General features: G+C 35.2%; 1 protein-coding gene across 7 annotated transcripts in view; it reads right to left on the reverse strand.

The window, feature by feature from the left end:
- PPFIA2 (PTPRF interacting protein alpha 2) overlaps nucleotides 1-14,986 on the reverse strand; it is a 264,534-nt gene that overhangs the window by 12,516 nt on the left and 237,032 nt on the right. For 6 of the 7 annotated variants that reach the window (XM_062491236.1, XM_062491231.1, XM_062491233.1 and 3 more), the window contains one exon: nucleotides 2,418-2,499. In XM_062491236.1, coding sequence (XP_062347220.1) covers nucleotides 2,418-2,499 — 82 coding nt within the window. Of the gene's footprint in view, nucleotides 1-2,417; nucleotides 2,500-9,366; nucleotides 9,376-14,986 lie in introns of all 7 variants that reach the window. The other variant, XM_062491235.1, reaches the window with a different exon arrangement.

Below are 14,986 nucleotides of genomic sequence, written 5' to 3' on the forward strand. Positions count from 1 at the left end.
TAGGGGCAAGAAATGTGTGGTTATTAAGAGGTTTATACTTTATCTGGGAAATATTTCCATAAAAGACAGCTGTTAGGTCACTTTTATGTCACAGGGAAAACAGACTTGACTGTCAGGTTGCAAAAGGCTCCCTTAGGCTTTGAGTCCTGAAGTAGCACAGAGGTTGAGAAATGCATTGTGTTTGAGTAAGTCCTTCCCACTGATGGGATTAGACACTACCCTCCATCCAATGCTAAACTGAACCTTAAAAATATGATTGGATTCCAGCAAACTGTTAAAAAAAATAGAAGATTCATGAAAGCAAAAAAAAAAAAAAAAAAAAAAGAAAACAAAAAAAAATTATGTCACTAACACCCAGCTGCACTTCAATGGCCAAGAGAAAACCATGCATAGCTTCAAAATGTATTTCATCGCCTAATTTATTTTGAAATTAACTTTTTTTACACATGCACTTGAAAAGCAGAAAAGTACAAACACTGGGAGTTATTCACCCAGCAGAAATAGATTAAACTATTTGCTGCTCATTAGGTAAATTATTTCTTTAACAAAATAAGTAAATTCTTCAACAAAACAGCTGTCTAGCAGAAAATTATATTGGATGAACAGTCTCTAAAAAGTGAACACAGAAATCATTCTAGGCAGAAATCTCAGATATCAAGATCAATATACTTTTCCAGAATTACTTAAGACAGCACAAAGTTCTTAAAATATTTCTCAACTATATCTATGCTACATAAAAACAACAAAAATAAATGTTAATGCTGAAAAGACCTATAAAGTTTGAAAAATTTCACAATATAGTTCTTAAATTTGAGTCTTTTTCTCCTGTAATATTTACTTTAGTTGAAATGACACGTTTTTCTTTAGGAGAGTACAAAGTGCTCACAGTGTCCATCTGCTGACTGAATGCTCTGATGCTCACTGGATAAACACACTACTCCTATCCTCCTATCTTTTTATCATCAGTATCCAATCCGCACTGACTACTGCAACACTAACTTCATTTTGAGTTCTCCTGTGCTACTGCCATCATATTCCCCAAGAACTTCATAGATCCTGATTTCTCTTTACAGCCCTTCTCTTAGGCAGTGGGAAGCATACCCTATTTTTAAGAAAAGAATCAAGAGAAAAAAAAAATAGGGCTTAACTTGTCAAAAAGTGCTTGAAACTGCAAATCACCTTGAAAGATGAGGTATTCAGCAATTATAGACCTTTGTATGTTGATGTCTCCAGCAAATCAGCCTTTATTGTAATACTAAATATTTCTGACTGATATAAAACTGGTTATCGAACTCTTAAAGTCATATGAAAAAGTAAAGCAGTGGCCAAATTAAGGATTGTTCCATAGAAACAGAGATATTTTTTTTTGGGAATGAGGATATAATCCTCTTTTCCAAGGTCATATATAAATTATTGTACTGACTTTCTGCAATTTTCATGTTGTCTTTTTCATTAGCAATTAGCAATTCCAATGTGAAGCAAAATTTTTGTGGACATTAGCTGCTTTCATTTCTCATCTTTCATTTATTAACTAGCATTTCTGTCAAAGGTTGGGAGAGGGGTCTCTTTTTTCTATTGAAGGGAAAAACTTTACAAGGTCTAACTGATGATCAATGGATGAGAGCTACAGCAGAAAAAAAAGAGAAAAGTTGTGAATTGGCAGAGATGCTTGGTACAGTAAGGAACAGACACTTGTTCTTTGAGCCAACAAAGAGTTTGTATCTGCACTGAAGTGTTACAGCCTTGCCATGTAAAAGTGACTTTGGATTTGTATAAGAATATTCTTACTTTCTGCCTTCTCCCCTCAGCATCTATGCAAGTTTCTTTTGAGTAGTTCCTTCACCTAAAACATTCGTTGATTACTTTGTCAAAATTGATGACAGCTCTGCTGAATGGTTTTTCTTCTTGATTTCCAAAACCCTTTCCTTTAGGTCCTCCAAATAAAGAACAGCTCTCTTTACATTGTATTTCAGTTGTGGAGGCACTGCCTGTCAAATCAGAGAGATTTCAACCTGGATCTCCCACTCTGCAGATGAAAAGGGTGAGAGGAACATTTTTTTCCCCGTTATGTTTTTGAAATTCAGAAAGCTACAAATTCTTTACATTTATTTAAAATTAGCACATCATTCTACATTTTTGTGGAGTTTCTAGACATTTAGAGACTGGGTAATTCAAAGATTTAAAAACTTTGGGATTAAAGCGCATTTCTGGTTCTCATCCAGCTGTGCAATTCTTACTTTTTTCAGCTCTAGTCTGTAATTTTCAGCACCCAGTGTCAAAACCTGTGTAGTGCTGATGCTACAGTGCATGGGAGAGAGGAAGAGGCTGTAGCAGTCTCTTTTAAGATTTGTAAGGACAAGCACACAGAAGCAGTCTACAAATGCAACTCACATTTTGAAGTTATGGCCAGCACTTACCTCCAGCCAGGCAACCACTGTTGGTCCATCCCACTGTGCAAAAGGCAGACCTTTTCTCCGAGCCTCTTCCAGAAGTTCATGTCTAAAAATGGATCAAGAAATGTTAAATATGTAGAGCTATGTGTTGGGACAAAAAGATGCAACTCTGCCTTTTTGTGAAGGGCAATAACAGTGAAGTACAATGACAGGCATAGAAAAAGCACAGAACACACCAGGTAACAGTACAGCTCTTTCTCCTGTTTAATGTACTCCCAATCTATTCCCAATTCTTCAGTATTTCTGACATCCTTTTAAACATCTAACATACAAAAGGAGAGGTTTCTGTCTCTTCCTTTGCCAAAGCAATAAAAAAAATGGTATACCCTATAATAAAGGGGAATCTAAACAGACATTGGTGAAGACACAATTGAGGGACTCGTCCTGAGACTAACTTAGCTCTGGTCTGATAATGACCCAGAACTGGCAACTTCTAGACATGAACTAAGCATGGATGTAATGCAGCTGGATCTGAGAGGTGTCTGTGTTTGAAACACTAAGCCAGCTGCATCATCTATGCACAATGCTAGGGTCTGTGGAGTACAGTTATTCTGTACCTTAACTATGCCATCTGTGGCCATTTAAGAGTTGATTGTATCTCTAGTAGTTCCATGTTTGGATCTTTTAAATTATTGATCATATATAAAATAATTCTATATGGTTTACTGGTGTATATATTTTTATAATTATAGAATTGATGTGATTTCTCAATTTTATACATATACATAGATGTCTCTCTATTGAGTTGATCAAATAACAGTCCAGCTCCTCTATCTGCAGTTTTTCTGGACTACAACAGGTGAATATGTAAAACATTATTCTCAAAGCTTAATCAATACTTTTAATATGGCGGTATTACATATTTGGTACAGCTACATATAAACTAGTCAGCTAGATTATCAGGAAAATTCTCTATATTAAAAATATTCAGCTATTTCACCAGACATTTCCACTGAGGTGAGGGCATAGAAAAAGCAGTCCTTCAAATGTCTGATTTTTTCTGGTATTTAACAACATGTTTTCAGCTGCCTCCTACTGAGTGAAACACAAAAGAATGCTCTTTGCAACAAGCCATAGTGAAAAACAAATTAGACAAGGACTATGCTAATGTAGTATTAAAATTTGCTTATATTCCCAATTAACAAGAAAATCTTGGAATTATTGCTTCAGTATTTTCTGTCCTCCTTTATTACTACAGCCTTTGTGGTTCAGTTATCCCTTGACAATTTGTCACCGCTTTAGCTGCCTTTCAAATGTATGAACTACAAAATCACAGCAGATAAAAACAACGGAGTGATCTTACTTGTAAGGAGCAGTTCTTTGAGGTTTTTTGCATTGCCAAGGGGCCACACTAAGACAATGTGGCTTTAGAAGGAAATGGAACTCAAATAAGAGATTTTGCATACAGGTTTAAATCCCCGGCTCTGAATATTTATAGGAAAAAAAGCTGCTTTATTTTCTGAGTTTACACTGTAGTTATATGTAACGTTACAAATACTCGACATCGTTATTGAAGTTGATCAAGCTTCTCCTCCCACACAGCCTTTGCAGCGTACCTTTCCATTGTCACTCGGATATCCTAAGCCACTGTAGAGCTATCCTTGATTTCTGTGAAAGCATAACCCTCAGTAAAATGAGAAGTTGCTCTCTAGGTACATGAACACCATGTTACCTTCAGCAGCCAATGGGGATGCAGGAATGCCTTATTCCCAGGGAGACAAATAGTGAATGAAAGGTATTCACCTGTCTGCTGAATTCTGGAGAGAAGAATTAAGGCACGGCTAGACTTGGCCACATCCCAGCTACCTGTGGATGACATATTTGGTTTGCAGCCTTCCCTCAGCGTTGGTTCTGCAGATGCTCCAGTGATGCTGTACCTCCCTCAGATGTTACAACAGGGCTGCAGGACACCTGGTGCTACTGGGTCTGAGAGCTGACATGGCCATCCTTATGGAGAGGCAAGCTTTCAGGAATGCCCTGCCTCACCTGTCCACTTTTGGTGTCCCATGGCAGAACATGCACTGCACAAAGCCCTATACAGTGTGTTCTTTCCCCACAACCTGCCCAAGCCCAGGGAGCAGCCCCTTGTGCAGCTGGGAGTTCCATGGAGACACCATCCCTGGAGGAACCAGATCCCAGAGTTTCCTTCATCTGGGCTACTCTCTTCAATTATCCCAGCTGAAAGAACAGGGCTGGCTGACATGCTAAGTAGAAAATGACATAAAGGCTCTGAGGGTCTCTGGCCTTCCTTGCTCATGTTGCTCTCCTGCTCCAAACAGGAGAGCAGCAGCACCTGGGCTACGAGCAGGTGGGGAGGAAGCCTTGTCCTCTTGGATTTGGTGTTAAACCTCTGGGTGGGCTTCAGAAACTGAGATGCCTGAAGAAGAGGCATTGGCACTTTAAGGTCTCACTTTTATGAAAAACCCAGTTCCTTCATACTGGAATTACAAAGTACAGATTTTCTAAGGAGTCTTCTGTGACTTTGCAATGTTTGTACCGAGGCTTGGTGTGGAGGCTTAGAATTATTCCAGTGATTCTCCAACCAGTACATTCTCCCAGAGTGGGAAAGCACTTCTGTTACTTTGCAGGCAGTCTGGCTTACAGAGCTAAAGGAAAACAGAGCTGTGGTTATTGATTTAGGCTGAAGAAAATGGGGACAGGCCAGAAATGAGATGCCATAAAGATGTGTGTATGTGTGTGTGTATATATATATATATATATATATATATCTAGTTGTGCTATAGCCAAAGGCTTCAGTGTGATAAACATAATCCAAATGGTCTTTGCATGTAGAAGGAAACTGCTCTGAGTTTAAAATATTTTTGGCATAAAGTTAAAAATCCTGTACTTGAACATGCACATGAAATATAGCCATCATAAGGGTTGTGCCTCACTTACTGATGCAGAAAAACATAGAAGGACTTTTATAATATTTTGTTCCCTTAAGAATAACTTAATGCTTCAAAGCTAATAATTCCTCAGATGATTCTTATAAACAGCACTGCAATATTCAAGTTTATTGAAATGATAATTTACTTTTGGAATATTAGTCTTTGACTACTTTCTTAATACAAACTTGGAGATCTGTAAAACCTGAACCTTCAATTTATAAGCCAAAACTAAACCCAGAATTTCTATTTTTTGACTAAGAGAGATATTCTTTAGTTGGCAGTCAGTGAAAACTCTAATGAATGGTGTGTTTGGGGGTTTTTTTGGTAATATGAACTAGAACTACTACAGAAAAAATAATCCACTCTTTCATTAAGTTAAAAGTATCATCTAGGAAAAAATATGCACTGTTTTTATCAATTATGCAAATCGCCTGAAAACTGAATCCAGTGACCTGCCTGTTTTGGAATAGAAAACTATTTTAGAATGGACAGGATGTTGTCTACAGTTGTCCTTCAGGAAACCTCACTGGTTTCCTGAAAACAGAACCCCAAAGAAAAGTACTGGTAACTGCAGTTCAATTTTCCTTGCAGAAGCACACAATAGATCATAGGAGGAAGAAGGGACAAATACCCTAGAGCTTATCACTCCCTCTTCCCTTCATTACAAATACAGGGTTTGGGGGGGTCATCAAAAGCATTATACAGCCAGTCTAATTTAGAAGGTTCTTTGCAGTGGAACTGGGGACTTTCCCCTCCTCAGCCTGTCTCAGAAGAGTACTATATGTTACAATGTGCCCGCGGTGAATTGGCAAGGAGAAAGGGAATTAAAATGCAATTATTTCCATGCTTGCTCAGGTTTTTTTGGCAGCATATGAAAACAAGCTGATAAGGAAAAATTGACATTAATTAGGCTTTACTAGAAATGCCATTATTTTGCATATAGGGCTTTAAACCACTTATTACCATTGGTATGAATTCCAAATTAAAGTAATTTTTTAAAAGATAACATTATTACTGCTAAAGAACAAAATCCTCTTCCTGGAGATATTATGGGAGTAACTGGAATAGGCTATTTAAAATATATCATTACTTGGAGCCTGGTTTTGTAAAGTCTGGAAATTTAATGAAAATCAAGTGTTTAACACCCATCCAAAATTGAGAAATATTTTTATTTGTGCATTTTAGGGAGTGCCTCATAAAGCTGTTTTCACATTTTTATCAAAGACTCTAAAGTAAAATCACATAATGTCGAGTTGTGTCATGAAAAAAATCACAATGTGAAGTTGTGTGTTGGACAAGCAGAGTTGCCTCCCTAGCACTGACTTCTAATGCTTAATTCTCCCCAAAGTGACTTGCTAAAGACACTGTTAACACTGGGCCATTTGTCTCAGCATCATTCATCTAGGAGCCAGGTACAACTAACTGCACAGATCAAACTAAAAACCTGAGAGCACAACTGTCTCATAACACAGGGATTTAGGAATGCTTCAATAATCCCTTGGACAGGAGAAGCACATGGAAGCAATAGGAAGGCAGAAATAATGAGTGAATTTATGTTACTATCCTGCAAATCTACTTCATATGTGTTCTCTTGCACCAGGGAAATTCTAGCTCTGTATCAGCAGGTGCCATAAATTCATTGCATAAAGCCCAATGAACTTAATTAAAAATATTTATAATCTTTAAATAGAATTTGTGTAGGAAGTTAATACTATCTTGAGTGGAAGCGTGTCATTCAGTGGCATTCAATTTTCTTTATGAAGACAAGGCTTCCCCCCATGAAGCACACAAGCAATGACAGCTTAAGACACATAAATGCAAACGCTTTATGCAATACACAATGCCCAGACATGGTCTTGATGAAACGTAAACAATATTTCAACACAGACCTTCGAATTGCTGCAAGTAATAGGAATTACTCTGATATTTAATAGGATTCACATAAAAGACCTTAGGGATATTATACTGCACAAAATACATAATGTCTCTTAATTAAAGCATAATCATAAAAGGAAGCACAGTGAAGTCAAGAGCCAGATCACGTTTGTAAAACACAAGCAGAATTGATTTAACAATTTTGCTAATGGGCAATTTAGATTGTGAAATGGCCTTTAGTCACAGACATTTTCTCAAATTGAAAACAGATTTAACTTTTTGCCTAGCAGGTCCTCTGATTATGAACTGACATTATTATGATTATTATTATTATCACCAATATTAAAATATTTCATTTACAACAAAGTACTGTATGTGATAGGTTTCTAGAAGAAAATCAAACAGAACAGATAAAATATACTGCAAATATACAATTATCTGAGTAATCCTATGATTTCAAGGTAAGACTAAACACATCTGCTGCTTGAAATCCAACATACCTTCTAAGTCTTAAAAAGCCAGGAGAGAGGATTTGTAATGAATTAAACTGGAATTGGGTTTTATCCTTTCTATTGTCATTTGCTAAATATTTAAAACATGCCAGAATCTTGTAACTCCTGTAACTCTTATTTTTGAATGAAAAAAAGAGTTGAATTTGTATAAGTTAATAATATCTAATAAAAACAACAAATTAAATTTTATATAAATGTATTTTCTGCAGGACTATAAATGGATTTAAAGTAGGAAGTGGAGAGGGAGGTTGGGGAGAGACTCTAGACTTCATATGACCACACAATGCAGCTTTAATTTAATCTGAAAGGATCCAACTGACTTAAAGACTGCACTAACTAAAAACTATGCAAAATCCTGTTTGAACTTTGACACTTAAGTGATCTGGATTTTAAATGATTTGAGACCCTCATTCTCCTTTCTGATACCAGTATCAGGTCAGACTGGAAATTATAGACAGAATTTAATTTCCAGCGTTTTACAAAATGTTTTGTATTCAACTCCAAGGAATTTGCAGGAAAAAAAAAATGACTGAAATACAGAAATCAAGAAGCCTCTAATAAACAGAATGTTTTTAAATCTATAAAATAAGGAAATATAAATTCCACATCATCCGAGATAACACAGAGTAACAGTGCTGTGGATATTCCATGTTAGGTGAACATTTTAGCTGTATGCAAACTAAGGGCAGCATTCCTTTTTCTGAGCATATTTGTTCAGCTAAGTGAAGCACATTCAGGAATGGTTAAGACAGACCCTGACAAATAGAGCTTCAGAGGGCTAGTATTAAAAGCCAAATAAGAGTTGTAAAATAAACAGAATTGCATAATACATAGTCTTGCAATCTTGTGTGTATTGTACTACATGACAGACACTAGGTATTCCCAGGCTGATCAAATGTTATCAAATCTATTTTTATAAAGCAATTTCATAATCATATATTCTAAATTAATGTGGTAACCCTTCTTCTCTAAGTTTTGTAACCTTTCACCTCTTGAAATTTCCTCAAGTCTGAAAATTCTTATTCAAGAAGAAATATCATTTCCACAATAGATCAAAGAGATGAAGATTTTAAACTCAATATTGGGTTAACAATTACAAAAACCAAAAGAAATAAGAAAATGAACTGGTGAAAAAGAAAACAGTAAAATTATATGCACAAATAAAATATTTTTGCATATATGTTTGCTTTGAAGCAGCATGAGGGTTCAAACAGAAAAAAAAAAGTGTACTTTTTGAGTCTTCTGTGATTTAATTAAACAGAATTTATGCCTTAATAGCAGTTGTTCAATTAATATTTTTTCCACTGACTTAAACTTTCAAATGTCTTTGTGATTCTGGACTTTAGACCTCTCAAAATGTGTTTATTTTTTTAAAAAAATGACAGAAGTTATCTCCAAGTAGTTAATTCATTCTTTTAAGCACTTCAGGAGAAAAATTTGTGTATGCTTTCAAGGTTTACTGTTATTCTGAATACTTTGAAAGCTTTCAAATTTTTGTATGGATTCAGTTTCAGTTTTCTGCATGGATTTTTTACATAAGATTCACGGAAAAACAAAAAAAGTAGGAATAAAACATAGAAAATAAACATGGTGCTGAAGATTAATAAGTTCAGCAGCCATGGCATTTTAACTTACCCAGATATGCTTTTCATGAGATGAAGAGAGATGAATGGAAAAAAAAAAGCACATAAATGTTAATGAACATATAATAGTCCATAAAAAAATAGTATGATAGATAATATCACCATTATACTACAGAAATCTTTGTAATTGGTCTTTCAATGCTCTAGAAAACTTAAGTGCTCTTCTGAGGAACACATGAAACTCTCAAAATGAGATTTTCATTAAACTCATGTTGGCTAGTTGTTAGGTACCAGTCAGCACAGAACATTTTCCATCTACAATACATATTCATGCCAGAGATCTGTAAAACGCAGTGAATATGGAGTAGGTTTTCAAATCAAAGCTGTTTGCTTAGATTTGAATAATTTTTGTGTAACCCCAAAAATCATGAAAACCTGTTTGTATTTAACCAAATTATCAGAGTCACAGTAAAACTGAGTGGATTACATACCAAGGTTTACTTCTATATGCGCACTTTAATAATATTTTAGCAACATATCTCATAGTAATTATAAATGACCTAGAATTGGTTACAAAATTTGGTTGGGTTTTTGTTTGTTTTTAAAATGCAGATTTCACATACATAGGTGACTAACATTTTTCAATGGCTATTTATTCCTGGAAATATTTAAATTTCAGCATAGATCATAACACTAGGTCAGTAGCAACACTGGTATATATGATTTGCCTTCTAGGTAACTTATTATTGCCAACATAATAGGTACAGTAGAGGAGAAAGTAGGATGTCATTGCTGATAATAAACTTTCTACATCATCCATTAATTGCCATCATAAAAAAGAAAATTATAGGCCTGAATGAAACCCAGACACCTCAAAATATTACATTTCTATTAACATATTATTTACAGAGATCTAGAAATGCTTGATAGATAGAGCTGTAATAAACATGAGATGAAAAACCTTTGCTGTGATTAGCTAAGAAGAGGTTGCAGACATTTCAGTCAGTTCAGAAGGGCACCGTTTTTGAGGACTTAAATTTTGTTTTCTTGTGTGCAAGATCAGCAGAACAGCTGGGAGAGAGGAGAGAAAGTGCAACACAGAAAAGTGGATGGAAACAAATGACAAATTTATACACAGAAAGTTTAAGACAGGGAGGTTGAGGAAGGGAAGGACAATAAAGGTAAGCAACATGAGTAAAGTACTAGAGAACTATTAAAAAACTACCAATCTGATGGAAGTAGCACTGGAATTGAATATGCATTCATGATTCATGCACATTTTCTACTGAGCTAATTGTAAAGACTAGCTGATGATCTTTGCTGAAAAGGCTTTTAATTTTGAGCCTTCTGGAGTATATTGAACCAGAACTGCTATTTGTTTACATTTTCCACTGAGTATTTCTTTGGGTATGTGTAGAGAGAAACAGGGTGATTGATTGGAACATCGCTAATTTTCTTGTAGCTTTATGAGTTGGCAGTTTGCAGTCATTTGGGGACAATTTCCAGGACCTGAAGGCCGTGATAGGAGCAGAGGATCAAGGGACATTCCATCACTTCCTGAGCATCTTCTTGGAGAATAATAAAACACAGCAGGGAAAAATGGACCTTTAATTCTAAAGGTCCTTAATTGTTAATACCTTAATTAAAGGTCCTTAATTCTTAATTATTACCTCAATTCTTTAAGGCATTTTTACGGTTTGAGTTTTTTTTTTTGTCATAAGACAACACATTTATCACCATTTATTACATTTTCCCTAGACGTATATTAACAAAAAAGTTGGGTAGACTTTTTTTACTCTGCTGTGTTTTACCCATTCTTCCTTTAAATCCTAATTCTACAGTTGATCTGATAGGATACTTAAATCTGCTGGAGAGAGTTGTTTAGAAAGCCAGCTGCATGCATCAGGGTATATGCTTATATTCATCTTGAAGTTACAAATAGCAGTGGATAGACATATATATACAGATAAGATAGAGACTAGAACCTTGGGGACTTATGTTTGGTTAAAAATTTGCAATTTTCTGATACAAATATTTTTATCTTTTATGAGGAAGGGGATTTCAACAAGTTGGCAAAGGATAAAAAAATATATTTTTAAAAGTATTATTTAAAAAGTAAAATATTTTCAAAATGTGAGACATACAATAAAATATGTTATATCACCTTTTCCATCATCATAATAGTCTAAGTTAGGTTTAATAATCCTCTTCAAAATAAATACCCATTTATCTTTACAATTGCAATGCTAAAAAGGCTCCAAGTATCAATGTAAGAGCACGGCACATTTTTAATACTCCAAAAGCTTTGACTGACTAATGATTTGAAAGTGTTCCAGTTAAAATATTTGCTAAAGGAATTAAGTCTAAAAATAAAGTTCATCTTTATGTGTCTCAAAGACTAGACACTGATCCAGCCAAGAGAAAACCACACTGCACACAGCAGACAATCCTAAACTGCACATCAGAACACTGAACACCTCCTTCCTTCACCAGAATGAGGAAACAGAAACACGTTTTGCTAGAAGGGGAGGAAAAACTAAAGATGGGTCTAAAGGCTACTAACAATGTTAGGGGGGTTTTCAGAGATGAGGTAAGAAGGAACGAAATCAAATGCAAAACTTTAATTTTCCTAAAGATTCAGAAAATAAAAGACTGGGGATAAAAGAGACATATTCTTAAGTGCTACATCAAAAAATAAATTGTATATGTTTAAGATACAGTGGTGTTTAATAAGCATTAAATATATAAGAATATTAGGTGGAAGGCACAGAAAAACACCCTAATTAATCCAATTGGATTAATTTTATTATTTTATTTATTTTATTATTCAATTTTATTATTTTATTTATTATTTTATTTTATTAATCCAATTGGATTAATTTTACTAAAATGTGTTCAATTAAAAAACTTATTAGAAACAGCTATTTCCATTCTACAGAGGACAGAACTTATTTGTAGTCACAAATGCACTACATCAAATTCTAAATGCAGTTGCACACATGAAACCTAATGAATTAACCTAATTAAACGGGCATCATGTGGATTCAAAAGCAATTACATGATAACTGCAGTGTTTCAAACAAAATAGTCCAACATATTCCACAAAATAATCTACTTAAATACTTTTTTCAAGTTGCCTGTTGACAGAGATCTAAAACTTGGATTTGCCTATTAAACAATGAAAGGATGTTTATCTAATGAACTTATCAACATTTATCATTCTTTTTTTCCCTTAAATAGAGAGAGTCAATCCAACATGCTCTTCTGTCCGTATGATGTTCCTGCTCTTTAACACGTACATCACAGTAGTCAGCTGAGACTTAACAACATTGCAATTCTCTCTGTTATAAGGCTATGGATACTAAGAATGTCTTTTTCCACCAGAATTTAACATATGAGAATTGCTTAGGTCTTGATTTTACAAGTGTTAATTCATGTGTGTAAGCACACGTGCATGTCCTGGCACATCAAGGCCCTTCTGCAATGCCCTTGAGACCAGGAAGCTGCATCCAGCAAACAAAAACCTGTAGCTGCTGAGTAAATCTCCCCAAAACCAGATTCTTGGGAAAGAATGGCTTACTTTGATTTTCCTTGGAAAATATAAACCTCACATCTTAAGCTTGTTTGGGAAATAGAGAATTAATAGATTCTTGTCTGGAGTCAAATCAAACAAAGCTGAAGAAAAAAAGTGAGGCTAAAGTGCTGCTCTTGACTAATATTAATAAACTGGGGGATTTATCAGCTTCTGGACTCAGGTCCTGCCATTGTGATCCAGAAGAGCTGGCTTGCAAGTTGTTTTTCAGGGATTTTTGTAATAATTTGTTCAAATATACAATTATATATTTTTTCTTTGGGAATGCTGGAGAAGGGATGGCACAAACTAATCTTCCACTGTACTAGCAGCATGCACAAGGTCAAATCCACCACTGAGCAGCAATCTAGGACTAGAGAGCACTTAAGGTCTCCCAGACCTTACCTTATGGCAGTGCCTTACAGGGGATACAGTCAGCACATCCTGTGAAATGTCAGCAACTATGACAATTATTACACAATGTAACACGACAAATTACATATATACATCTTGTATTTCTTCAGAGATTCACTTATTTGCTGCTACTTTGCATATTGCTGCAGATCAAATCAAACATTGCATTTGAGAAGTGTTTCTGGAGCTGTACTGCACTGTACACAGCAAGACTCTTTAAAGCCGTATTTGCCAACAGTGAAGCTTTTGGGTAGGGACAATTTGCTTTCAACAATTTGCCAAACATTCCTGAGAAAAACTGTGGAAAAGGAGAAAACAGTTGACATTCACTCGGATAGTCATAGCAAAAAGAGAAGCAAACACAACTCTATTTGTTGATAATATTTCAAGTTTGGTTGAGTTCATTGTTAAAGAACGTTTCATAAAAGGCTTAATGTATGGCATTAGTGAAAAAGTGAAAAAGACAGTAAAACATTTATAAAGCTTCTCTTAAGTGCCTTAATTTGTTACCTGAGATGAGGTCAGTGGAGATATGCTTTTTAAAGGGGAATACAATGTTTTTTAAGCCACAGTTATCTACTATTTTTTTGATGTATGGATTGTCTTGTGGGACACACACACTGATCAATTTCTGCTGCTCCGGAGGACACTATGACTCTACCTAAACCTTTCAGAAACCTTTAAAGTTGCAATAGAAACTAGACTGACCTGACTGGACTGACCTGAACTTTCTATGCTGGGTCCTGGATTGGGCTGTCATGACAACCCTGTGTGAATGCCAAGGCCAAGTCACTGTGCACAGTTTGCACAACGCCCACAAAGGATGCTGTCATGAACATATGAGATAGAGTATATACAGTCACAGAGAATGATAGCTGGAGTTGACTAAAAAATTCAGAATTGGAAATTAGGTAACTGTTTTCAACAGTAGACTGATTAATCCCGAGGAAAAAAAAATACTAAGAGAAAAGCTCAGTTCTTTATTTTCTGATGGGCACCTTCTGGAGAATGGCATGGTTTAGAGGAGCGCAAACTATTTAAGTCATTGGGGGGTTCAAATGAATATAACTGTGGCAGATGGTATCTGTGCCATTAACAATTCTGGTCCTAAACACCACGTTTCCTTGAACAAGTTACTCTTTAGATAAACAGGCAAAAGCTAGAAGTTTCTATAGACAAACATCACTACCTTTTATATAGAAAAAGTGAAGTGAAATACATAGAATAGCTTAAATAATAAAAACCAAGCACGTATACACCCCAACATCGCTTAATTAAAAAAAATAACACCCTAAACACTTTAAATACCCCTTACCCTCATCTTTACTTTCCAAGAGCTGCGTGCTCAATTTATAAAAAGGTTCAGTATTAACTAGAACTGTCATTTATTTAATATCTGAGAGTAAACATTTATGGATGAGTCAGGCAACTTAAATTCATCTTTTCAGTTTATAAGAGATGTTTGGTATAATTTAAAAATTCTACATAGTTTCCTTAATTTCTCTTTGGTGCCTTAGGAGTAAGACTTGTTCCTAACAGATCTACAGTAATAACCAAATTTTGGATGAATAGAGACTCCTGTTGGAAGTTTATAAATGTCTAGCATATCACTGAGACAAACTGTTAATTACATTTTAATGATGTCTGAGCAGTCAATTGAAACTGAAAGAAATTTTACATCTAAATA

The sequence above is a fragment of the Cinclus cinclus genome, chromosome 4, assembly GCF_963662255.1.
Source record: "Cinclus cinclus chromosome 4, bCinCin1.1, whole genome shotgun sequence".
Taxonomy (NCBI): domain Eukaryota; kingdom Metazoa; phylum Chordata; class Aves; order Passeriformes; family Cinclidae; genus Cinclus; species Cinclus cinclus.